General features: G+C 39.8%; 1 protein-coding gene across 2 annotated transcripts in view; it reads right to left on the reverse strand.

Moving 5' to 3' along the window:
• The window catches only part of kcnip4a (potassium voltage-gated channel interacting protein 4a), a 162,282-nt gene extending 144,422 nt beyond the window's left edge, over positions 1 to 17,860 (reverse strand). Inside the window, exon 1 of one of the 2 annotated variants that reach the window (XM_066680449.1) lies at positions 17,694 to 17,860. In XM_066680449.1, coding sequence (XP_066536546.1) covers positions 17,694 to 17,754 — 61 coding nt within the window. In that variant the 5' untranslated portion in view covers positions 17,755 to 17,860. Of the gene's footprint in view, positions 1 to 17,681 lie in introns of both variants that reach the window. The other variant, XM_066680448.1, reaches the window with a different exon arrangement.
• Between the last annotated feature and the right edge of the window lie 8,062 nt (positions 17,861 to 25,922).

The following is a 25,922-nucleotide window of genomic DNA, read 5'->3' on the forward strand; positions in this document are numbered from 1 at the left end:
TTTCTGCAAGATTGTTGTTGACAAACCTTAAATGTTTAAAATGGTCCCAGCTTCACCTCCATTTCACAGAGCCCCCATTTCACATAGTCTATAATCACCGTTTGGTCCTACAGAACTAAACATGTCTCCACATAAGATCCATGACGCTCTTGAGCGCTTGTTGTAGACAGTCCCACATGCAAAGTCATTTCTCCACAATCAACAAGCAAAAATAAATAAAAAAAACAACATTTACTGACGAAGTAATTTACCTTTCTTCTCAGGCAATGCCCAGGAGATAAATCGTCTCACCAGACAACAGTTAAGCAGCACTTTCTTAGAGAGGCCATGGTTTCTGGGGAAGTGGCAAAAGTCATCACTCCAGTGGCTTCTCTTGGCTGGTGTAGACATGGCTATGTTCAGACTGTTCAAATACAAAACACTTCATTACACAAGCATCTACAAAGATTAGGCATATTAGATTTAAAGAAAGCTACAAACACTGACGTATAAGAGTTCCTGGTACGAGTCTTCTCCAATAATTCATTTTAACCCAAGTGTCTTTCTGCTATCCTGCCTTGGGACCTTCACTCTACTGAGATTTGATCATCCAAACCTCCAGTACTTAACCTACACCTCTGAAACGCTTACAGATTCAAGCTGCATTTCATTCTCCATGATTACAGCTGCAGAACGCTTCATTAACAATAGTCAATAAAAATATATAGAATGAAATTCCAACTTGAACATGAAGTCTGGCATCATGCCAAAACCTTACAAAGACTAAATGATCAGGAAACAACGTTCAGCATGTTCACCATTATTAATACTAAAACCATAGTGTTCTTCAGACAACCCCCACCCTGCTAGACAACTAATTTGTAGAACGGCATTATAAACTCTCAAGGATCCATGTGCTGATGTACTGTACACATTCTCAAACTCAGCAAATACAGATTACACAAAAACTCCAACCACACCATGCCCTTACCTTGTACAATGAGCGTCTTTATGCTCTCCTGTTGTGTAACAGAACAGTGCTCAGATTTCAGTCAACTGACCGCTTTGCCTTTCTTCCAAGCAAGTGAAATGAGAGAGTGATAGCAGGAGGAGGATTCCTTGTGACCAGATCAGTGGCCAATGGACTCATCCCCGTCCATCTCTCGTTGGAGGGAAGCACAAGCAGTGCATCACCATTATTAGTGACCCAAACTGTCCACTGAGACAGCAGCATGGTCTAGTCACAATGAATGCTACCTCACTCACCTAGTAACTAAACTGCTGAGAGTACTCACAGGTCAATGCCCATGTCTGCCTTTTGGTAATCAAAAGACATTTGCCCAAAATATAATAAACACATCCCCTACAATTTACACTCCTTCAATCCCTGTGTTCTCCCTCACCCAGATAGGCTCAGAGAGACCGTCCCTCCGCTCAGCTGCCATAATTAGCAACAGTAAGCCCCCACCCACCAACCAAGCAGAATCTCACAGCATACTAAATCTGACCCTGACAACAGAAAAAGCTAATCTTAAGAGACAGAGGGGGAGGAGAATTAAAAATAAATAAATGAAAAGTTAAAAATACAAATAGTAATTACTCCGCCAAACTCTTATACACCATCCAATATTAATTGAAAAATACAAAATGGCGTCCAACTGAGGCATTGAAGGCCTTCATTTTACCTCTTGTTTCCAGCATTGCTAAATAGGAATTAAATTACACTATAGTTGGCGCACTCATTTTTAAGTTAACATTTGATGCTGCATTGTGTGAAAACTAGATTGTGAAAACCTATGGCAAAATGTTTGTATATCATAACAGAAATATGCAAGAATATGGGAGATATTATGATTTTCATTATCCAAGCAATCACAAATACAGCATTGAGGTCTGACAGTGTGGTGGTGAGTCTATTGTTCAGACAAATTGTTTCATTTGCAAATTTTGTTCACTAAATTGTCAGGAATCAAGATTAAGATTGTTTGTACATAAAAGGCATAGAACCTGTCAGTTTTCATTCTGGAAATGGCCACTGACCCCAATCGGCGAGTCTCCCAGCGCCCAGACTTGAGTGAGATTTTAAGGTTAGCAAATTGTAGTTTTAGCAATTTAGCATTAGTGTAAATAGCAGCCATCGAAATTCGTGCTAAGTTAAGCCGTATCTACGCTTCGTCTCCCCACATTCACCCGCCTACTCTCCGTTATTACCCCCACCTCCCGCCATACAGCCAGTGCCTGCGTTACTCCTCCAGCAAGTGGTTTATTACCGTTACCACTGTATTTCATTTTTTTTTTTAGTAATGCTACATGTATTTTTACTAATTTGAGAGTGTTGTAAACATATCAGTGCAGAAAGGGTGACTTTCCAGGTGGAGGCTGAACACATTAATTGCTTTTCCATTATTTTAAATGGGGAAAATTGACTCGAGAAAATACATTTTCTACTTACGAACCGGGTCACGTAATGGATCAAATTCGTAAGTAGAGATTCCACTGTATATCTATCAAAGTAGTAGGTAAAAGTACTACGACTAGAAAACCTATACAAACAACAAATATTTGACAACAAATTGTTGGGAGCATCCAATTTAAATCAATCTCTTACAGGATTTGATTGTTAATATCAGCCCAGTTCCTGGAGTAGGACTGGTGCTCCTTAATTTGTAATTGCATACGCAGGTCATTTGGTGCAGTGTGATGTTGCTTACTACTGGATTTTCTAACCTGCGCTACTGTTCGATGGATTCATTTATTTCTAGATTCCAAGCTGTACTGGTCCAAAAGGTTGAATGAAACAACCCAAAACTGCTGAGGACAATAGGCTGTTGCTTTGATGCTTCAATGTGCAACAATTCCCGTAAAACAACAAAAACCCTATTAATTTATAACCATTAGAGAGGGTAAATCAATCTAAAGCGCTTTTATGAAGCTAAGGGGTGGAGGGTAGAGTTGGTACACATCACCTCGTGCCTTTGTGTCCTTCACTAGGGCTTAAACATGTACGCTGTGTTTAACCGAGCTCCAATCAATGCGTTTTACTGGACAGTTGGAGATGTGCTGAAATTGTATTATAATCTTGTATTGTGTGTTTCTCTGACACTCCGACTGAAAATCAGCTCCCAAGTCCATAACTCTCACCAGCACATGACCTGTTAATGCCTCCTGATGATTTTACTGCAGTTCTGCTCTAACTTCACACACAGGTAAGAACTCCTAACTATTAAACACCAGACCACAAAAGAAATGTAAACATCATAAACTCCCTGTCGATTTACCAAGTTAATTCAGGATGTAAAAATGGGTGTGATTATATTCCAAAACCCAAAAATCAGTACAGTACATCCAAAAGACAAAAACAAGTTTAAGAAACGTCTCAGAATTGCAGACAAAGCTCAAACCATACTCTGCAACTATGAAGAACAGAGTTTCACCATGGAACACCATGTAATATTTTTACCTTAAAATTACAGCTTCAAAATATTTCACTGGCCTGTTATATGGAGAACAGAGCCTCTATCATTGCCAGTTTCGGCTCCTCACTGCAGAAACCGCACTATGAAACTTCTGAAGGGTAGGAAAACTTCCCTTCCCTCCCAAATCTTAGGGTTTGTAAGGGGGAAAAAAAAAAAAATTAAAAAAAAAAAATAAATAAATATTGTGCACAAGTGTCCTATGCCATTGTGAAACTGATGGGGTCTGCGATGCTCTGCAATTACACCGCCAAACCACTAGGGCTAAATTTGAAACATCTTAATATTTAAGAGATAACATTTCTGAACTTTTAAACCATGTTTGTTTGACTGCAGACCAATTATATTTGCTGTGGTCTGCGCAGACGCGACCAGTTACATTTCTGGAGAGGTGTACATCAATCCTACAATGAGGACTTCACAAAACCTATAGAAAACGCTGATAAAACATTCTCAATGTTGTACTGCTCTCTCAAACATCATGTGGAATACTCCAGCTGTAGTTGGGCAGTAAGATTTTATACAAAAGTCTATTCCCCCCCCCCAGCTTCAAATATTTGTTAATCATAGGAGTCAGCACATCTGGTTGTGTCTTCCAAAGCCACTGTATTAGAGCACCAGTAAAGAGATGGGCACTGCTGTTTGGATGCAGTGGTGCCAGACAGTACTGTGAATGCAGGCCAACCACAGATAAGCCATTAATACAATGACCTTGGTTCCTATCAAAACTAATGGGAGAGAAGCTCATGAGAGCATGCACAATAGTCTGCAGTCTGCTTACACCGGCATTCCAGGTGGTTTAATGTGGCACTTCAAGAAAATATATGTTAGTTTGCTTATACAGAATCACAATGTTAAACGCCTTTGTGGACTATAACATAACAGATTAAGCTTTTTACAAATGCTGTGGTCATGTTTATTTCATCGTTGACTGCTCATAAATGTGGCTGCTGATATTATAAAAGCTAATGATCAGCGAATGCCTTTTTATTTTTAAATGATTACTTTTTTAATGTCTCAACACAACCATACTAATAGCCTGTGAATTTGGCTCAAATATAAGCATGAAAAAAGTGGACAAGGATCTTCAATTGATCTGTTTCATGACTGATGTGCTCTGAAATTTCAGAGAAAGATACAGGGCTTTACTTTTTTCTCTTCTGAATTTGAGCCACATAGAACTAAATTCGCCTTGTGACAACTGTTCACCTAAATATCCAATCCAAAGATATAGAAATATTTGTACAAAACTGACCAATAAAGACAGTTTTTTTAAAAGTTGCTACCGGATGTGCATATATTGTAAAGTGAACTGCAGCCTTGGACTTGTTTGCTGCTTTCATTACAAATTTAAAGGTTTAATAAATGAGAGATTTCCATTTTGTCACAGAGGTCAAATAAATTGTGAAAGGTAGAATCTTACAAGAGACGAGTGCGCACACAAACCCCTACACATCATATCCTACTCTTGTTTCCAGAGGGCCACTATCAGGAGATGTGAAGGAATGTCAACATTAATTATTTAGGCAAAGTGCTTGGTAACAAGATAACAAGCAGCACTTTAGGAGCCTGCTACAACATCCTAATAGGAAGCACGTCTGGGTAATCTAGATTTCCCTCCGAGTAAACCTGCACTACCATGGGTAGGCAGCATGGAAAAAATGCTTTCCTGTGTTCTAATGTTCTCTTCACCTCTTAAAACAACTTCAGCCAATTAGCCAGTCTCTGCCTTGTCTATACATTCACGGCCTTCAGAAGGCTCCTGTGATAGCAGTTGTTTAGCAATACGGCTGCATGGTTAACTATTTTTATTCAACTCCAGCAAATACTTTGGATCAAATAATGGTTCTTTCAAAGTATTTGAGATGAATAAACCCTATTCATTGTTGTCACATGAAGTAATTGTTTTTAGGTTATAGGGGTAGAATTTGTTTTACAGTGTAGACCTAACAAAAAGCAGGACACATTAAAGTGTAGATCTGAAGGATAACTCCATTTGCGATAAGAGAATGTATGCACAGAGCATCAAGCCAAAACCTGCATGCACGTATAGAGTTGAGCCACTAGATGTCAGTATTACACACCATTAAAGGCCATCCAAGTCTGACTAATGCTGGTAGTATTATAGCAACCTAGCATATTTAACAAATATATACATTAGGTGGAATACTTACATATATACATTAGGTGGAAAAGGTTGGAGGCTTATTATATACCTTATACACCTTAGTGAGGAACCAATTACCTACCAGTAAAAATCCTCCTGGCAGGGTATATTAATAGTTATGGATAAATACGATGTTAAAATGCATATTCATATATCAAATGCATACTTTAATCACCCCATTTTACCTTGCTCAAATAACCAAAGCCCACAGAGCAGGTGTTACTTGAGTAACTATTCTCAGCACTGCAGGGGCACTGGCCCTTCATGAATCCACAGCACCTCACCTGAAACAATACAACATACCTTGGGTTGTAACACCTTCCACAACAGTGTGAGGAATGATTTACTATCTCCATGCAACAACGCATCAATTTCTCACAAGAGCAGCACACAGTGCAAACAGAGACAGACACTTCTTAAAATGTAAAGTAAACGTATCCATAAACAGAATACAGTGTGTCTGCTACATTCATTTATTAATTACAGATGCCAGCAATGACAATGCAGCAAACAGTATCTTCCCACACTCCTAGGGAAACTACTGTCCACAATTCCTACAGGCTATTTGTATTAACTGTGTTCCATTTAAAAACACCAACCTACAATTAAGTGCTCTAAGGAAGGCTGCAATTTTTGCCAATTAATATAATGGTGAAAGTTGTTTTGCAGTGTAGTTACACTGTATTTCATTGTCTTGTTTGAATGACAAACAACAATTTCATGTCTAAAATGTATTGAAATGGCAATATGCAAGTACATTTTAGCAGAGAATGCTGACATGCTCATATTTCAGTATAGCTAATGGTGATAATGGTTAATACGCGGAGGTAATCACACCACTCTATAGCTGTAAGATTCCTTGGGAAACACCACAACTGCCTCTAATATAATTAAAAAGACATGCACACAACTGAGGCTACTGAGCCCAGATTTAAAAACACATCACTAGAACGCTGGTAAGATTTGTGATAGTCACAGCATTTCCTTGGCAAGACTGAACAACAGAACTGACAAAACTTACAGCTCAAATCTTCACATGACCAGGAAGTTGCATCAGTTACCGTTTGATCTGCTACACCAATTTGTGCACCTGTCTTGCACCAAGTCTTAGATCATGAATTAGTTGTAACTGGAACATGCTATAAATAAATATTTTACCTTGCCTTGATGCAAGAAAGCTTCTCATGAGTGCAGAAGCACTCCCAATAGTCCCAGCAATCAGCAGCAAAGAAAGGTATGGCCAAAGTAAATATGATATAGGGTAGGTGTTTTAAAAAATATAGTTATGCCAATAAGTTGTATGGTATGTGATACATTATCGATGTGGCATGAAAAATCAACATTTTTATTGAAACTTACAGGTGCTCTAAACTCAGACTCATCCTCCTTTTTGTCATTGTTCCATTCATTGGTACTAATCAAATGAATAACACCTGCTATGAAGAAAAATTTGCAGTGGAGAAACAGCAGATAACGGGAAATCAAGCAAAGAGACATTTCCCTTTCACGTCAAAAGTTTGGACACACCGGCTTTTACAACACAGAAGAGACAGATGGATTTGAAAGAATAAAAACACCTTGCCAGGCAAGTTATGAAAAAAGTTAAACTGTAGATATTTATATTTTTCCATTGAGCCATATCTGACATAGTACATTATACACCGACAAAGCCATTATACTGAAATGCATGACTACTGAATTAAAACAGGAAAAAAAAACATCAATTCAGACCCCACCAATCCTCATGTTTGTATAAAGATTACTGGCAAAAAGTTTAAAATGGTGATCCCTGAGTAGCTTAGACTCTCAGCTTTCCATAGACAAGTCTGCGCACCTATTAGGGGCCAAGCTGTTGCAACTAGCGTCCAAGGAGGCAGGACCAAGAGCCATGCTTCAGCAGAGCACATTCAATTTCATCAAACAGACCCACGCAGCACGAGAGAACTTAAATGGAGTTCGCTGAAAATAAATAAATAAAGTTTGTTTGGTGATGGTAAAATACCACTTGGAATGGTAGATGTTTCTCAAGGAGGGTAAAGAAACACCATAAGACGTTGGCTTTAGGTTTAAACAAGATATATACACTGTATTCCTGCAGTAAAACTAATTATTTTCCTTATGGAGAGCTTGGGGCAGGGCAATTAATCTAAAATTTATCCAAATCTACATTTAGAACTTAACAATCTTGTCTATATTGATTATACTAATTATTTTTAACTTTATTTTTTTTATTTTTTAATTCTGTTGTCCCCAAAACCATGCTACCAAGATGTAATCATCTGATTCTGCCCCTATCTGCCACATGGAAGCAACCTAAACACAGTGGCTGACCAAGAGACACGAGCAGCTTGTACCAAAGGAGGGGGTGGAGGGGAGAGCATCTGTGGTTTGATGAGCTGTGTTTTGATTACAATACGACACTGCTTTGGTTACTGAAACTGCTTTTCTTCAGCGTAAAACTTACATTTGACATTTTGTTCAATCTCACAGCAAATTTAAACAGTGCTCAGAAAACGAGGGGAAGAAGCTCCCAGCAACACCCATACTGCCCAGCAATAGCTTGTGATCTTTGGAGACTCCAAAGGAACACTTGGAGAGGCCACCAGCTAATTGTCTACTCGAGCTTGAATAATCTCAGTAGTAGGTATCAACTAAAAGTAGACTCCTGGAGACAAGTTTCCAGTTGCTATGTAACTTAAATGACTAAATTTACACTCAGTGGAACCCAAGCTTTGTTGAGGACAGTGTTATGATCGGTTTTGAGAGTTACTGATGAACGAAAGGTAGTGCCCGCTAACTTTAGCTGAGTTAGCTAACTTTTTAGCACTGAACATTGATTCTGGTAATATGTGCTTTAATGTTGGTTGCTGTGTTTATATCGGCTAGTGTACCACCAAAGTTACACTTTATGGTTGTAATGACATGGGCCAGTGTGTATTATGAGCAATATGGTTATGTACTCAACGTTTTATTTGATTACACATTCCCCCAGCTCAACATCAGCTGAAGCTCAAAGCCGTTCGCTACTTTTGTAAACACCATGTGAGATATTTCCATATGAAGGAAAATGGCATGATTCAATAAATTAACCCTTCTTAATACACAAATATCAAAACATTAACCTCACATTTTGCATAGTGCACTAACCAAATAACTATCTGAAAATAAATTTAAAAAGGGGGTACCAAAACAAAGATCATGACTGTGGGATCCCCTGACACTGCTTGCATACAAGTTGTGCTATCTCAACATTGGCAAATGTAATGGCGTTTAATAAAACAAGGTATTAATTTCTGGATTAGTTCAAATGAGTAGCACAATCTCCATTTCATTTGGCTCCAAATTTGAATGTGGGCTTAAATGGCACATGGGTTTAATGGTCTAGTTACCCTACTGTCACTTAACACAAATCAGTTTAATAATCAAGGAATTCCAAAAAGGGACCTAAATGAACAATAAACTCTACACAGCCTTCTATAGGGAGGCGAGTTTTCACTTGTTAGAATGTGTTTTTTGCACGATACATCTCATTAAAAATGTATTAAAATGACTAAACCTGCACAGTTCAACACCCACGTTGTGTGCTGCAGCACTGTGGCTGACACTTTACATGATTTTTTCAAAGCATGTTTAAATGACCAAAGGTATAAAAGTATGTGGGAAACTGCACTACTCTGGTTTATGTTCAGAAGCTCTAAGGATGAAACATCCGAGTTTTATAACAAGTTGTTTTTGACTGCAAACATGAACATTGCCTTTAACTTTGATAGCTACAACTATATTTTGATTAGTAAGAATATCATTAATATCTAAACAGGACCATTACTAGTCAGTGGTGTAACATCTCGATTCAGTGATGATTGGATAGTTTCAGAACACCAAAAAAAAGGGAGAAATGTAAAACATTTATTTTGAATTGAAAAGTATTGTAGCAAATGTCAAAGAGGTCAAAATGGGCATAACTTGGAACCTCACCATCACAAGAATGCAGTGTTAAGTTGAGCTTACAGGGTGCTTTTAGTGAACATGCATCTAAACTCTCCCATAAGCAGTCCCCAACAGACCGAACAGTGAAAGGGGTGGAGCAATGCAAATTTGCTTCCAAGTCCTAATTGGCCGCCAGTTCTCAAAGTCCATGGCAGATGCTAAAGTTTCAGACAACTTTTGTTATTAGCGAGGTTGAGTGGAGAGCTTGCTCCATTTCATTTACTTTGTAAACACATTAGACCCACGGGAACATTCCTTTTAATCTGTTCATGATGAAATTTCCACACAGTAGGTACATAATAGTTTCAAGTTTAATATAAGAAGGGTTAAACTCATTTCAAATATAAACCTAAGTAGACCTCACTGAGAATAATAAGATACTCATGGGCCTAGATCATTTTAAAATTAGACATGGCACATTGAAAGCCCACAAAGGACAAATATATAGAGCAATCACAGTATAACAAAGTTATGAAATATTTCACAGTGCTTAAAAAGGTTAACATTATCTCAACTGCTAGTAATATAGGTGCTTGAGAAAGTGCTTTGTCAGTTAGACCATACTAGTTGGAACAGTACCCAAGTAATCAATAAGGGGGTGAATATGGAGCATAAACAAGCCTGGCAGGGGAGTCGAAACATGAAAGCCTGTTCATTTTCCTTTGTATCCAAAACAACTATGAACAAACCTTCTGTTGGCTCTAACTTCTAAGTTTGACTCAGCCTCGTCGCTCATGTCTGGCTCAGTTCTAATGGCATGCAGCCATCCTGGCAGATGCCTGCCACCACAGCTCCCACAGGGTAGGAGGGGAAATTTGCATGTGGTCAGTTGATAGTAGACATAAAAATATCAATAAAATAAGTAAATAAAATTATTATTTACTAGGATTGGGCAGTATAACGGAAATACTGTACATCTCAGTATTGAATAATGTAGATGTATCTAAAAAGGAAGACAACATTTCAAATATACAAAGTGTTTGGTGAATCAAATTGTTCCGTGTCTAAAGTTAAGGGCAAAAGCTCATGTGCATTTAAGAAAACCACAGAGGGGGTGCAGTGTTAGCTCACTCAACTGATTTCATGCTCAGAAGACAGGTTGGTGGTGGGAGGGGTTAGTGACAAGCCAAGCTGGCTGGCTACACTTCTTGCTGTGCAGAACGTTTGATTTCACTTTTTCAGAACACTTCTAAAAGTGAAGTCCAGTGGTGACTGGTGCTGGAGGATCAGAAGTGTTCTTTGTCAACTTGTCAGTGTACGTGGCTGTGCTGAGCTGAACCAGGTCGGTATGATGGTATGAACACAGGGCAACCCTACCTCTTACTACTAACTTGAGGATTTGATCAAGCTCATCATACAAACTCATTACCAAGCTATTGAGTGCATATTTACCAGATCCTTATTCACATTTTTTTCAGTTCCAAATTAAAAATGGTTAAAAGTTGCACTAGATAACTGATTTGCAATCCAAAACAAGCCCACAATTCAGCTCTATACACTGCAGGAGCCAATCTAGGTCTTTCAGATTCCCCCATACTTGGGGAAATACCACTGGATGAGTTAGCTAAAACCAACAGTCGCATTCATTCATTCATCTGTAAGCGCTTATCCGGTTCAGGGTCGCGGTGGGTCCAGACCCTTCCTGAAATCATTGGGCGCAAGGCGGGAATACACCCTGGAGGGGGCGCCAGTCCTTCACAGGGCAACAGACACTTCAACTCCTCACAGACAGTCACCCGGAGCGGGAATCGAACCCACAACCTCCAGGCCCCTGGAGCTGTGTGACTGCGACACTACCTGCTGTGCCACCCCCAACATTAGCAGTGCACACTAATTGCTGAAGACAGCATGCGCTAGTGGGAGTTAAAACAATGCAAAATTAACCACCATTTGCCACAAATCCTTCATTGTTAACCATTAAATCTGATAGAGTTTGAGAATCGGTCATACTGAAAAATACACGTGTATTGATTTTCTTACACCTCTATTCTGATCTAGTCCCTTTCTGCTTTCAGACACTCGCATTATGCAGATTACACTTAACTAAACTGTGCATAGTTCATTTGGTCAGTTTGATTCATTCTAAGTAGTCTTCCTGTAAGGACATGAAATTTCATCTGCATTTAAGTCTGCATTTAAATTAAGCTCACCATGCTGAGTTCACCTGATGCCCTCAGCATATTTGTTGGTGGTGGGGGTACATAGTTGGCACAAAGTTTCAGATTCACATTTTCAAGTTTTATTACACCTGATTTTGAGGTCAAGATTTAAATTTTCTGGATTTGCTGTCATTTTACAAAGCCCAGTCTCATTAATTCAGGTCAGGAATGTATTATAACACCATGACAGACCACACCAGAGCTAAAACAATGGACAAATTAGTTCCCAAAAGAGGAGCTACTTAAACAGTGAGAAAGTTTCAATACAGTTTTCAAACAATCCAAACAATGAGCAAAACTATGGTGATGAGAAAAGTAAATCAATTAAATGATTATAACATGCATTTCACCACCTAGAGCAAAATAACTGCATGACAAACAGCAAACAGCAGGACAAAGCTATCGAACTAAATGCATTAGTCAGATTGCCTTCCTTTGAGTTTTCATACTGCCCTTGGTAAGTTTGCAATTTAATCAATTATAAGACTGAAAGAACAATGGTCTGGGAAAGTTCCTTTGATATAACTATTCTGAATGTCTGGAAATAAGCCAATACCCCAAATAACTCTTTGGAATAAGTGTTCTTAATTCAGAACCGTTAAGACAAAGAATTATCCAGATTGATTTAAGCCATTCTGATACTGAGCACTACTGTGTTGGATTTTTTTATTTTTACTGATTTTCATGATTTGCTATCTGGTGATACAAGGAATCAAAAAAGATCTAAAATAAAAGTAACCCTCAGACATTTAATGGTTACATGGCAAGATGTAGTTACTCTTGATTTAGTCAAATTTACTCCACTACTAGAAATTAGAGTTTACAGCACCGTGTCTGGCATGGATTATGTAAGTGTTTAAAGCCTGAGGCCTGTCCATTTAGCATTTTTTTTTTTTTTTTAAACAGTGACAACACTGCAGAGAATGAGACCTCAGCAAGCTGATAAAAACCAAAACGCTACCATATCCACCTTATTTTGAAACAAGTAATGGCTAGTTTGTGTGAGACTTCCTATTTGCTGTGTTACTTATTGGCCAGAGTTAGAAGTAGTTTAACTACAGAGAAACAGTCTCAAACATCCTCAGTTATCATCCAAAGGGAGGACAGCAAATGTCCAGACAACACATGCAGAGCATTTTAACCCTAAAGACTGCCCAACTCCCAAAGTGCAAACAATACATAATCCTAATAAATGTAGCGATACAAAGTAATTAAATTTGTTATCCAGAACATTGGTCCAACTACTATAAAATCATTAAGACATTCCGTGGGGCTTGCTCACATTTTAAATCCAGAGCTTTTAACCAAAGCCAAAAGCTTCCTCACTGTTCGAGGCAGAGGGAGCATGTACAAAGAAAATGTCTTGTTTGTGCCAGTGATTATCCAGTTACCAACTAAAAAAAAAAAAAGAAAAAAATTTGGGATTTTAATCCATTATCAAATGAGTGCCGAGTACAGTGTAAGATAATTCAGCCTGTGATTTTCCTTTAATCCCATCTGAAATGGGAAGGAATTGCAAATTGTGAAAAGTCTAACACAGCTGCCACATGTATTAGAGGTTAAAATAACAAAATTGTGAACCAGAAGTCTTGCACAATTTACCTAGCCTAGGAGCACCCAAAAAGATGGATGAACAAGAACACAGTTAGTACTCAGAGAAACTTCACAAAATGCTTGATCCATGCTTTAAGACACAGCATATGGGTGCAGAGGAGATCCTGGTTTGAAGGACAGAACTCTGCTTGTTATCTGTACACCCCCCCCCCCCCAAACATAAATACATCGTCAGAAGCATTCAAAACATTAGCAGTGGGCAATATTGCCATAAAATATGATATTTCAGGGTATTTTGGTGATTATATTCTTGGCAATATTAACAAAAACCTGAAACACTTAATTTCACTACAAAAAACACTATTGCGACAAATGTTATATCACTACTAATTAATTAAATTATATTTTACACAACACCATGACATACTGTACATTGTTGTTGTGTAACCAAACCACCTGCATATGACTGAAGTCACTCCTTTTTTGGGGCAAATTCCTCTGCCTCGGAGCCACTTCCCACCGTACTTCACTGTGTCCAAGTCACTTATGTAAAGAACGCAGGCCGTATCACTGGTAACTTCATGATGTCATTATGTAAACAGTCAGAATATCACCATCATGATATAGATTTTAATCATTTTGAAATAGACGATTATACCAAACGGACTGGCGTCCCCTCCAGGGTGTATTCCCGCCTTGCGCCCGATGATTCCAGGTAGGCTCTGGACCCCCCCCGCGACCCTAAATTGGATAAGCGGTTACAGATAATGGATGGATGGATTATACCAAACGATACGACATGGCACAGCCCTGCATTTTCAAATCCAAGCCTGAATATTAATTCATTTTCATTGATTCCTGTGGGATGCTATACACTTAGATCATTAAAGAACTCCATTGGCATTAGATGTGATTCCAAACTAAACAATGAGGCGCAGAACTGGACATTAAGGTAATATGCGTGGCTAGGAATTTAAACAGCCCACTGGCAGTTTCACAATTTCTCACCATTAAAGTGTAGCATTTTCTGCAAGTCACTGACACTGGTCAGCTAACAAAATGTAAAATACCCTCACTCATCTTGCTGGGCTTCAAATATTGAATTCTGCTCTACTCAGCAGAGTTGTTCTGTTCTATATGTAAATGTGTCTCAACAAAAAGGTTAGCAGTCAGCAAAGCAAAAGTGGATTACATTTTCAACTGAAAAGTCCTCATGACTTCCAAATTTTTGCATTGAGAATTAAATAACTTGCAAAGTAAGACTTAAATTTACATCTCTCGCGGATTTCTTTTATTAAGCAAGCTCATTCACTTCAGCTGGGGATCCAAATAAGCGTTTCTAGCTTTAAGGCTGAAATAAAAGGTGTCATCGCAAGCCTGCATTTCCTCAACTATACAGTGTGCAAATTCACAAAGCCACTGACAGTGGGACCAATTACTACGGCTGTAAGCATCATCAGCCTAAACTCGGCCACAAAGCTGACAATGTCAGATGTTCAGATTTTTATAAAAAGGAATCCAAGCAGAGCTGTTTACTGTGCTCAAGTTTAATGATTCACCAAACAGTGCACCCTAATACAAACATTACAGTGTCCAAGAAACGGCACCTTTGAACATCTTGCATTCATTGTATAATTATATTTTAGGTTGTGCAATTGACAATGAGCAAAATTTTGCTCCTCTATTTGGTGTTAATGTCTTTCATCTACATTACTTCCTACATTCAGAACAGCTGTCAGGGGAAAGATGTTACTTCCAAAATATAACAGGAGAAAGAAAAACCCTTTACTAAGTATAGGGACATATGAATCATTTTCATTGTCTACTCATACTAAATGTATGAAGGTCAACAAGAATTTCTAAATGAGGTCAAAAACTGGAGATTTCTTTCAGCGGCAATAGTATTTTATGACGGATGTGGATGATTCTGTAAGAATGTTCATTAACCATGTTTCTTCTAGGTATGCTATTAGAATTACAGCATAATTAGTATGTGGATTATGAGCAAGTTAGCATTTAACACTATAAATTGAATGTAAATTACTGCACAAACCAATGAGTCTTGCAATTAGGACAGTGCTGTGAATATTGATTCAGCTTCACTGAAATCTCCTAATTAACGTCCAAATGGAAATCAAGTGTACCCCCTGAAAAAATGCAAAATTGAAGGTGGGTAAACAATCAAATTTCTGGCCATATCTCCAGTACCATCTACTGAGATTTAGGCTCAGAAAAAAATGTTAATCTTTCAGAAAGCAATGCATAGGTCTGAACTCTACTGGAGCTTTAACCAAATAAATAATAAATAAATGATATATATCATGGCTTTAGCGGTTGCCACTTTTTTTTTTTACATGTGATAAATGTTGGCAGTAATCTGTTCATGGAGCTAATATCAAAATGACCAACTAAATCTGAAAAATCAGTTTCTTTAACTTTAAAAAAAGGACACCTGCAAATGCCATGTTTTCACTGACAAGAGTTTAAATGAAAGAATTCACTGAATTGGTTTGACCTTGTGCCCTGTTTTTATGGTTTATTTTTCAATAGTGTAATAACTAAATCACACAGCCAGCGATTAGTGTGATAAGGAAATAGCAATGAAATTCAACAATTTCATGCACTCTAGAAAAACTTACTCACATCCCTGATGCACCAACAATAATGAACACCCAATGCAGTGGTTAGATACAGACACGTTCAATTTATCTGGGAGAACAAAACAAATTAGCACATTAGCAGGTTCAAGGCCTAACAAGACTTACACAGCATTCCTTCACTGAGAAACAAAATTGCCCACATTAATCTTGATTGAACTACTTGCTTTTAAATGAGCTGAATGACCACATCACTGTTACCAGCTTTAAAAGAGGTCTGTGAGGAAATCTCTAGGCAGCAGTTTGCAAGGTGTTTAACTCAATTTGATGCTCAGTTTATTCAGAACATTGGGGAAAGTTCACTACATGGGAAGTAGGACTAAATAAGCTAATGGACCCAAAAAAACCTAACAGAACTCAATCTGGAGCTGAGAAATATGCACCTTACGTAGCACATTACAGCAAACGACACTGATCTGAGGTGATGAGAATTTCACAGGTTATTCAGTCATTGCGCATAGCACACAAGGCGCTTATGTCCAGTGGCATGAGCCTGTATTAGGTGAACGACCAGAGTAATACAACAGGACACACTACAGACGCAGACCTCAACTGTCTTCAGTGCATCTTTACTGCATTTTCCATTGGGCTCATTTTTCGTTAAGCAGCCCTGATAAAACCTAGTACACAAAACGCTGATGAGAGAGGACAGAACTGATCACACTACATGTGAAACACACAACAAATAAAAAGGGTATCTAGCACCCAATCTCTGTAGAACGTGTCACATAAATGGATACTTTTCATGTGATGGAACAAACACGTCCATTAAAGGTAATGTCAGAACCATTATCTTAAACACCTATAAAAGGTACATTCACCATGTAACCATGAAATTAGGAAGTGGGAATGTAGTTTATCTGTTGCCAGAAAGAAAGGTCAATAGTTTGTCAGCGTACACGCCGTCAAATATATGCGCGTATGAATTTGTCAGGCTAAAGTTAAGAGAATTCGTGTTTAGTGTTAAAATGTGCATACTACTTTCAATTGAAGTGTGGCAGGAACAACCAGTACACACTGAAACCATAGATAACTAACGCCCCGTACTTGGATCACGCATGCGTCATGAGTCTGTTTATTGCATCTTTGTCTTGACGCATAAATAACCTGACAAAACTGGGAAATTCTGCTTTGTAGAGAACCCATTACACCAGCCAAATGTGAAAGTGGAATAATAAAACGAAATATTTAAATATAATTAGGAATAATTGACTATAAAAGGCATACTGACAAAAGTTTAAAATTAGTTCAAAGTAGTAGGGAAGAGGAAAAGCAATTACATTTTCCAAAAGGACGTTTTAAAATGGCGTCGCCTCCGAGCTGAAGGAAACAAATCAAACATTAAATCCCAAACAAACCCATTAAAAACAAACCCTTTATTGCTCAGGGAATATTCATATATTAAAAGTGAATATATTAAATTCTTCACTACGACCCAGAGGCAAACTCAACCCAGGAAAGTTTTATATTTTAGCCTGTCTCCAACTTAAAAGCCAAACCCTCAAGAGCCCCACACTCAACACAGGACCAGTCCCAAAGACCGAGACACGGTGCAATTAAACGCGACAACAACACATTCTTGTATAAGTTACTTAATAAGCCAGCAAAAGTACATCCATGACTTCGGCAGTAGCGCAGACCGGTTTGTAGCAGTTTAAATTCACAGATTGAGCAGAAAAGGCGTCTGTGAGATGTGGTCATACACCTTTGGTCCTACCACTCGATGAGCTGGATGCGTCCACGCGGGCGGAGACGCTGGGCAGTTTACTGGACCGCATCGTGTCCTCGTTGCCTCCTCTCCTCGCGCGCTGACCGTTGTGCTGACCGCAGCTTCGCGCGCGCTCGCTCCCTCTCCAGCTTCACGAGCCACTGACGCAGAGACAGCGTGCGCGCACCTGTCGAAAATTTCCCGCCACTCCCGCGGCTCATTTATATACCCTTATCTGGTTCTGCCCCAATTTCTACTGTAACCCGTTAAGACCACTTGGAAGTGCACACTTTCTGAACGTCGTAGAAGGGAGCAATGACCACGGCGTAAGTGTCCAAGGGGTCAGACGCTTGAAAAGCAGAATTGGAACACATTCACTTAACGAACCTATTGTAACCAAGGGACGATAGTACACATCTCTCTCATTTCTGTCGAACTCCAAAGCACCCATTTTTTGTCTTTTATTACAAAAATACCAGCGGGATATTTTAATTGTTTAAGGCAGTCGAATATCACATTCAGTCTAACACACTTCACGGCCATAAACATGGGGACCCCAAATAACACACCCTTAAGTTTTTGTTAAAATATCATTCCAAATATTGTGTACATGGACAACCCCCATATTGGAAATGTATTCAGTTAGAGCCTGGAAGGTGGCTGTAGGGATTCACATAGTAAGGTCGATTGGCTCACAGCTTTTAAGTTTTAAGGGCATGGCGTCTGTTATATAGCTTCATCTGACCCATGAATGAAACGCGAGCTTGCTGGGTTTAGGTATGTGCTTTGAGTCGATTGGTACATGGCCTATACATTGGACCCAAGTGGCCTGCATTTATCGGTCCCTACGAGGCTACGAGACTAATATGGGTCAATAATGAGTTGTCTTAGTTTAGAGAGAGTTTGTGTTTTCAGGGGGCTGTTCATTCTAAAACTATGTTTAGCCCACATTGACCCTTAAGGGCACCCATATTTAACCTGTACACAGAACTTACTGCTACCAGCTGGGATGCCTATTTAGGTCCCACATGTTTGTGTGTTGACTGGGAAGATTTCCCTTCAGTGACACAGGGGGCTCAAACACACACACACACACACACACACACACACACACACACACACACACACACACACACACACACCTACCTACAGATGATAATTCTCAGAAATATTCTGTGCTCTGTACAATTTCAGTTGACCATGAGCATTAAACAAAGTAAGTTCAGGCTTTTGTGTGGCTGGTCATCCATGAAAATCCAATACAAGAAGCTCCTCTTCAGTTCTTGTGCGGTTCTTTTGTACATAGAGTATTATTTTATGAGTTTTATGGCAGGGCTGTTGCTTTTAGATATTTTCACAGGGCACCACACTCTCACAGTTATGGACACTTTAGAATAACTAACCCATCTAACAAAATGTGTATTTGGACTGTGGGAGCACACAGAGGAAGCCCATGCAGACATGGGGAAAACACATCAATCTCCTCACAGACAGTCACCTAAGGCAGGGCTGGAGCACACAACCTCAGGACTCGGGAGCTGTGTGACAGTGAAATTCTGAAACAGCCAAGCTCACTAAATATAAGGGGTTCTCTAATACGATTGCCTATTTACTGCATCATGCAACATTGTAAATGTTGGAAAACACATCAGATATAATGGGCATGCAGTGCCTGAGGAGAAAAACATAAATTGTCCTCTGCAGTGAGGTGCCCACACATTACTTTATGAAAACTTTGTGAAAAATGCTGCTAAGTTCTCAGCACTGCCTCCTTAACTCCACTAAGTAGGAAATAAACAGCTGTAGGTTTAACAGGGAAAAAAAATAAAAATACTAGACATGGTTTAGTTGTTCATATAAGCTGAAAAATGCTGATATTTATATTGTTAATCTTCAGCATTGGTGCAGTGGCTTTTGTAGCATATTTTTAAAACGATATAAATGTAATCATCCCGTTACAATAATAATTCGACATCATCAAAAGATCTCTGATGCCAACTGTAACTTTAAAGCTTCAAACAAATAAAGCAAGACAGCTATTTCTCAAGGGACACTGCTTTTATTTCTTTGCCTGGTATCTCAATACACTATGTACTTCCACCAAGGGAAGCTGTGAGGCAATTGAAAGGGATATGGAGTATAAGGAGCATTGCGCTATGCATCTGCTGGATGGGCCATTCCTGTTCCTCTTTCAAAAACATATTCCAGTTTCGTGGACAACTGGTGACAGATATGGGAAAGAATCCTCTGCTTTGAAGTGCAACAAAATTTGATCTCTGCATGACACCCATCAGTGGCAGTGAACACACATGCTCACTATAATGAACACACACACACAGAGCAGTGGGCAGCCACACTCAGGGCCCAGGGACGTTTGGGGGTTGGATGCCTTCCTCAAGGATACTTTAGCCATGGATATTCAGCCTGTTTCCCTAAACTTCAGGCCACCGTGGCCTCCACTAAAAATTATTCATTCATTCATTCATTGTCTGTAAGCGTTTATCCAGTTCAGGGTCACGGTGGGTCCAGAGCCTACCTGGAATAATTGGGCGGAAGGCAGAAATACACCCTGGAGGGGGCGCCAGTCCTTCACAGGGTATAACAGACTCACACATTCACTCACACACTCACACCTACGGACACTTTTGAGTCGCCAATCCACCTACCAATGTGTGTACCAATGAGAACACACCAACTCCTCACAGTACTAAAAATTAGCAAATGATATTTAGGAAAGTGGGCGGCACGGTGGCGCAGTCACACAGCTCCAGGGACCTGTAGGTTGTGGGTTCGATTCCCGCTCCGGGTGACTGTCTGTGAGGAGATGATGTGTTCTCCCCGTGTCTGCGTGGGTTTCCTCCGGGTGCTCCGGTTTCCTTCCACAGTCCAAAAACACACGTTGGTAGGTGAATTGGCGACTCAAAAGTGTCCGATTGTATGTGTGTGTCTGTGTTACCCTGTGAAGGACTGGTGCCCCCTCCAGGGTGTATTCCCGCCTTGCGCCCAATGATTCCAGGTAGGCTCTGGACCCGCCGTGACCCTGAACTGGATAAGCGCTTACAGATAATGAATGAATGGATTTAGCAAGGCAATCATGTTTTATAAAGTGCAGTTCAAATGAGGGGAAGACAAAAATTGCTTTGTAGTCCCTGAAAGAACCAGTTTGTCCCCTGCATGGACACATATATGTTTCACTTGGTGTAGTACATCAGCTCTGACATGTCCAGGCCACTAGATGTTACTATAACAATCATTTCATCACTTTAAGTAGAATCAGTGGTGACTGTTCTTTTCAGACTGGCCACTCTTTAAGTACAAAATGATTATCACACGCTCTGTAAAAGAACCCACGATTCCTATAACTTTGAACAGTTTTGATTAAGAAACTCCTTTAACAAAGGGCTGCAAAGTGACTCAAGCTGATTTAAGGGCCACTGTGCTCCCTTTTAACTCTGGTGCATTTGCTTAACTATAGCCCCAGCCTCGATTTCCCTTAATTGTTGACTGGTCACACTTAAGCAGCGTGTAGCCTGGAGGTTAAAGCTAGAGCTGTAGTCATACGCTGTGACAGCCCTGTGTAACTGAAAGCTGATTTATGCACTTGAAAATACTTCCACACACCCACCAACACAAAAGTGTATTGCAGCATGTGGTGGACTGGTAGAGAGATGACACTAAAGTAGAACAGAATGTACCACAAGGAATGATGCAACGGTGCTTAGAATCATCACATTGACCTACCTGATGCAACTTTGTTCTATCGTTACTGTCTATGTGCCTAGGTCTCCTGTCATATTGGCAAACAAGGCGGGGGGAAGTAGACATTGTACGTCTTCCATTGCAAGAACAAGAATGTATTTCACATTGGTTCACAGGAGAAATCAGGCGTAATACACAGTAAAAGCTCATTATGATAGAATTATGTGTGGGGTTTCGGCAATAATTAATATCCCTCTTTTTGCCTTATTCACACAGCAGTACAGACACAATACAATACAATAAAGAGCTTTAAAGAATAACATTGATAGGGGAAATGCTGGAAACATCTTCTCTGGACAGACATAGATCTCTTTGGCCATAATTCAGCTCATCTTTGAAGAAAGGAGAGCTGCATGATCCCAAGGACATCGTACCTACAGTGAAGTATGGGGACGGGTGCATCTTGAGTTAGAGCTGCGTATCACACTACAGTCTCTGCTGGTCACCACAGAGAGTTGAAATCATATTTTCCATCACCCCCACTGATTTTTCTCATGTTGTATTTGGCACACAGGTTTTGTGAGACCTTTTCTAGTTGGAGAATCTCTCATCCATTGTGAGGGACAGATAAAAACAAGTCATTATACTGATGTGGTGTACTGGGAATTGGAGAGGCACTGAACAAATGATCATAAAGGCAGTGAAAAGACAGGTTTGTGATGGTGTAGACAGCGCAGGCAGCTGCACATAGACAGGCATAGTCTGTATATATAAAAACGTAGCCTTTAGATAGGGTGTACTACCCATTTCAGTATGTAAGGAATCAAAAAGTCCAGCTCTTTTTTGGCTCCAGTTTCCATCTCTTTGATCATGCAACTGTTGCTCAAATAGCCATCTGTGAAGTTCAGGGCGTTTATGATATTCCTGCTGAGATTATCTGGCTTGTGTGGTCTGTTTTATAATATACAGACCTATATAGAGGTGCCCATGTCCTCGGATGCTATTTCCAGACACTGCTGAGTATCAGTATTTGACATTACATTCCCCATATTATGGAGCAGTTGCACATGAGTCTAAGGGCACCATGTTTGATGCCAAGAGGTGGCTAAAGGGGCAAAATGCCAAACACCACTGGGATACGGAGCCGTAGAACAGTGCTCTCTGGAGAGACACAGCCACATTTAACACGGATTGAATAAGTAGGAGTGGTGTTTGTGATCCAGAATCAATCATCCAACAGCAGTAGCAGACCTCACTAAAGTTCTCGCAGTTCACACAATCAAATCATCACAAAATGTATTGATTCACAGAAGAGTAGACAATCTATGAATAAATACTGTATGAACAGGGTCCACAAACATTTGGCCATGTATTTGATGTTCATTAAAAATGTAAAAAATGTTCTGTTTGCTTTAAGATCACCTGAAGAACACGATGATCAGTTCCATGCTGTTTGTTCAAAGCACATTGACGAGGCTGATTAGAGCCTCCTACTGTTTTACCATATGCTGATGGGGTTTATGTTTTCTTTCCGTCTTTGACCTCTACACAGCTAAGAAGCAGCACCAAAAACCAGTGACTGGTGCAGGGCTTAATAATAATGATGAGGTTAAAAATATTGAAGAATATTTTTATCAACAGTAGAATAGCACTCTGCCATATTACGACTAATGTATGTAATTACATTTATTTGTGTGTATGAATATAAATTTCATATGTATATATGTCTTTTTTTGAGCCAGGTATTGCTGCTGTCACACAGATCCCAGGTCCTGGGGTTGTGTGTTCAAACCCTGCCTGAGGAGGTCACTGAGCAGTTTGGTGTGTTCTCCTCGTGTCTGTATGGGTGTCCATCAGTGGGTAAGGTTTCTTCCCCACACATGTTGGTAGGTGGGTTGTCTATTCAAAAGCGTCCATATGTGTGAGTCTGTGAGTGAATGTGTGATGGACTGGTGCCCAAGGTGTCTTCCTGCTTTACGCTCATTTATACCAGGTGGGCACAGGATCCACCATGACTGCTGACCTGGTGAGTGGCATCATGCTGTTGATGTTTAAAGAGGTGGAATGTAATGTTCCATAAAGCAGGATTTCTTTGTTAGCCATGTAGCTTAAGCTCAAGTCAAGCCTGTCCATTATTAACAATATTATGCTGAGTGTGATTTCTATTGGACAGTCCTTGAATTTGGGCTTACTTTAGCTGGCTAATTAAGAAATCCTGCTATCTGGGATACCGCCATGTTCTGATTCATGTTGTGTTTGCTTAATGCAGTGGTTCCTAAACATTTTCTGCTGTGTCTCCGTTTTGTAGATGAGAATATCCACCCATATTAATGCATGTACACTTCTTTTATTTTCAAGGATTTTCTCTCTCTCTCTCTCTCTCTCTCTCTCTCTCTCTCTCTCTATCTATCTATCTATCTATACACACAGTTTGCTCTGCAAAAATGACATATTTAATCCCCTCATCTCTTCAGTGACTGGTATGAGTTTGGCGTGAGATATGCCTCATCATATTTTCCCTTTGGAAGTTGGGGTTTGAGAAAACTCATCATCTGCTGCACGTTTAGCTCTTGTCCATCTTGTGCTAGCACCGCTCAAAGGTTGATGAGCATAGAATTGCGACACCTGATGGCAGAAAAGAAAATTGTAGTTTTAAAATGCAGTAGAAATTGGAAATTTCATACAGATGAAGTGAATTCGGTTTAAACTTGCCTTCATATGAGTAGTTATTTAAAACATTTTTGGGTCCTACTTTGTAAAATGGACTGTGGAAACGTAAGGAAAGGAGGGTGTTCTGGAACATTTTTTTGTTGGTTTGTTTTGAATTGCTGCTTTTAAATGACTGGTGCAGGACAGAAACCACCACGAAACAAGTATCAGGTGCAGCAAAGCTTTCTTTGCTGTCAAAAAGCAAAGAAAAATGTGAATACAACTTTTGAATTTATCGCAAGAATTAAACAGAAGAATTTATTTAATGCTGTTGCATTGATCACCTGTGTGGTTTTATATTGTACATGGTTGGGTTACCAATCAGTGGGTAACACAAATTTTCCATAGATTAAAAACAGCGTTAAAATATATGCGCAAACAATAGAAAAGCTATTAAGAAGCATATTCGTCCTTAAAAAAATATTGTATGGAAACCCTGAAAGGTATTAAAAAAAAGGTGAAAGTTTGTTCCTGAGACTTAGTACCACGTTGTTTTTTCTGCCTGTATAGACACCAACAATGGTTGAAAAAATATTTTAGCGTCATACAGCCAAGGAAAAAAAACTTTTATGTTCATCCATTATCTGTAAGTGCTTCTCCAATTCAGGGTCGCGGTGGGTCCAGAGCCTACCTGGAATCATTGGGCGCAAGGCGGGAATACACCCTGGAGGGGGCACCAGTCCTTCACAGGGCAACACACACACTCACACCTATGGACACTTTTGAGTCGCTAATCAACCTACCAATGTGTGTTTTTGGACTGTGGGAGGAAACCGGAGCACCCGGAGGAAACCCACGCAGACACAGGGAGAACACACCACACTCCTCACAGACAGTCACCCGGAGGAAACCCACGCAGACACAGGGAGAACACACCAACTCCTCACAGACAGTCACCCGGAGCAGGAATCGAACCCACAACCTCCAGGCCCCTGGAGCTGTGTGACTGTGACACTACCTGCCGCGCCACTGTGCTGCATTTTTATGTTAATCAGTGGCTAAAATTGTACAAAAGATGCTTGTTTTCCCATTGTACCCTTCAGCGCTTCCATCCTATTGATACTCGAGTATTTAAGTTACAGACTTTTTAAAACCCTTTGGCTACTTCTTGTATGATTACATGCTTTGTGTATGATTACATTTATGAATAGACGTGTGCGAGTTTAACTATATGAATATGTAATATATATTGTATGATGTAATTTATTAACTGATTCACCACTGTATGTATTTATGTATGAAATATGTGTGAATAAATGTATGCATGTAAGGCAGCAGACACACAGCTCCAGGGACCTGGAGGTTGTGGTTTCAAGCCTGGCTCCGGGTGACTGTCTGTGAGGAGTTTGTTGTGTTCTCCCCATGTCCACGTGGGTTTCCTCCCACAGTCCAAAAACACATGTTGGTAGGTGGATTGGCGACTCAAAAGTGTCCGTAGGTGCGAGTGTGTGTCACCGGGTGAAGGACTGGAGCCCCCTACAGGGTGTGTTTCTGCCTTGTGCTCAGTGATTCCAGTTAGTTTCTGGATCCACCATGACCTGGTACTGAATAAGTGGTTACTGACAGTGAATGTATGTATGTACTTATGTACACTTGCAGTCCATTCTGCCAGCTCCACTGAACATACAGGAGCACATTGTATTTCTACAGTTACACAGAGTGTAGTCCATCTGTTACTCTGCATACTCTGTTCCTCAATGGCCAGGGCCCCCACAGGACCACCACAGAGCAGGTATGATTTGTGTGGTGGATCATTCTCAGTGCTACAATAACAATGACATGGAGGTGTTGGTTTGTGTGGATCAGACACAACAGTGCGATATCCAAACT

Source organism: Hoplias malabaricus, chromosome 9, assembly GCF_029633855.1.
Source record: "Hoplias malabaricus isolate fHopMal1 chromosome 9, fHopMal1.hap1, whole genome shotgun sequence".
Classification (NCBI taxonomy): Eukaryota; Metazoa; Chordata; class Actinopteri; order Characiformes; family Erythrinidae; genus Hoplias; species Hoplias malabaricus.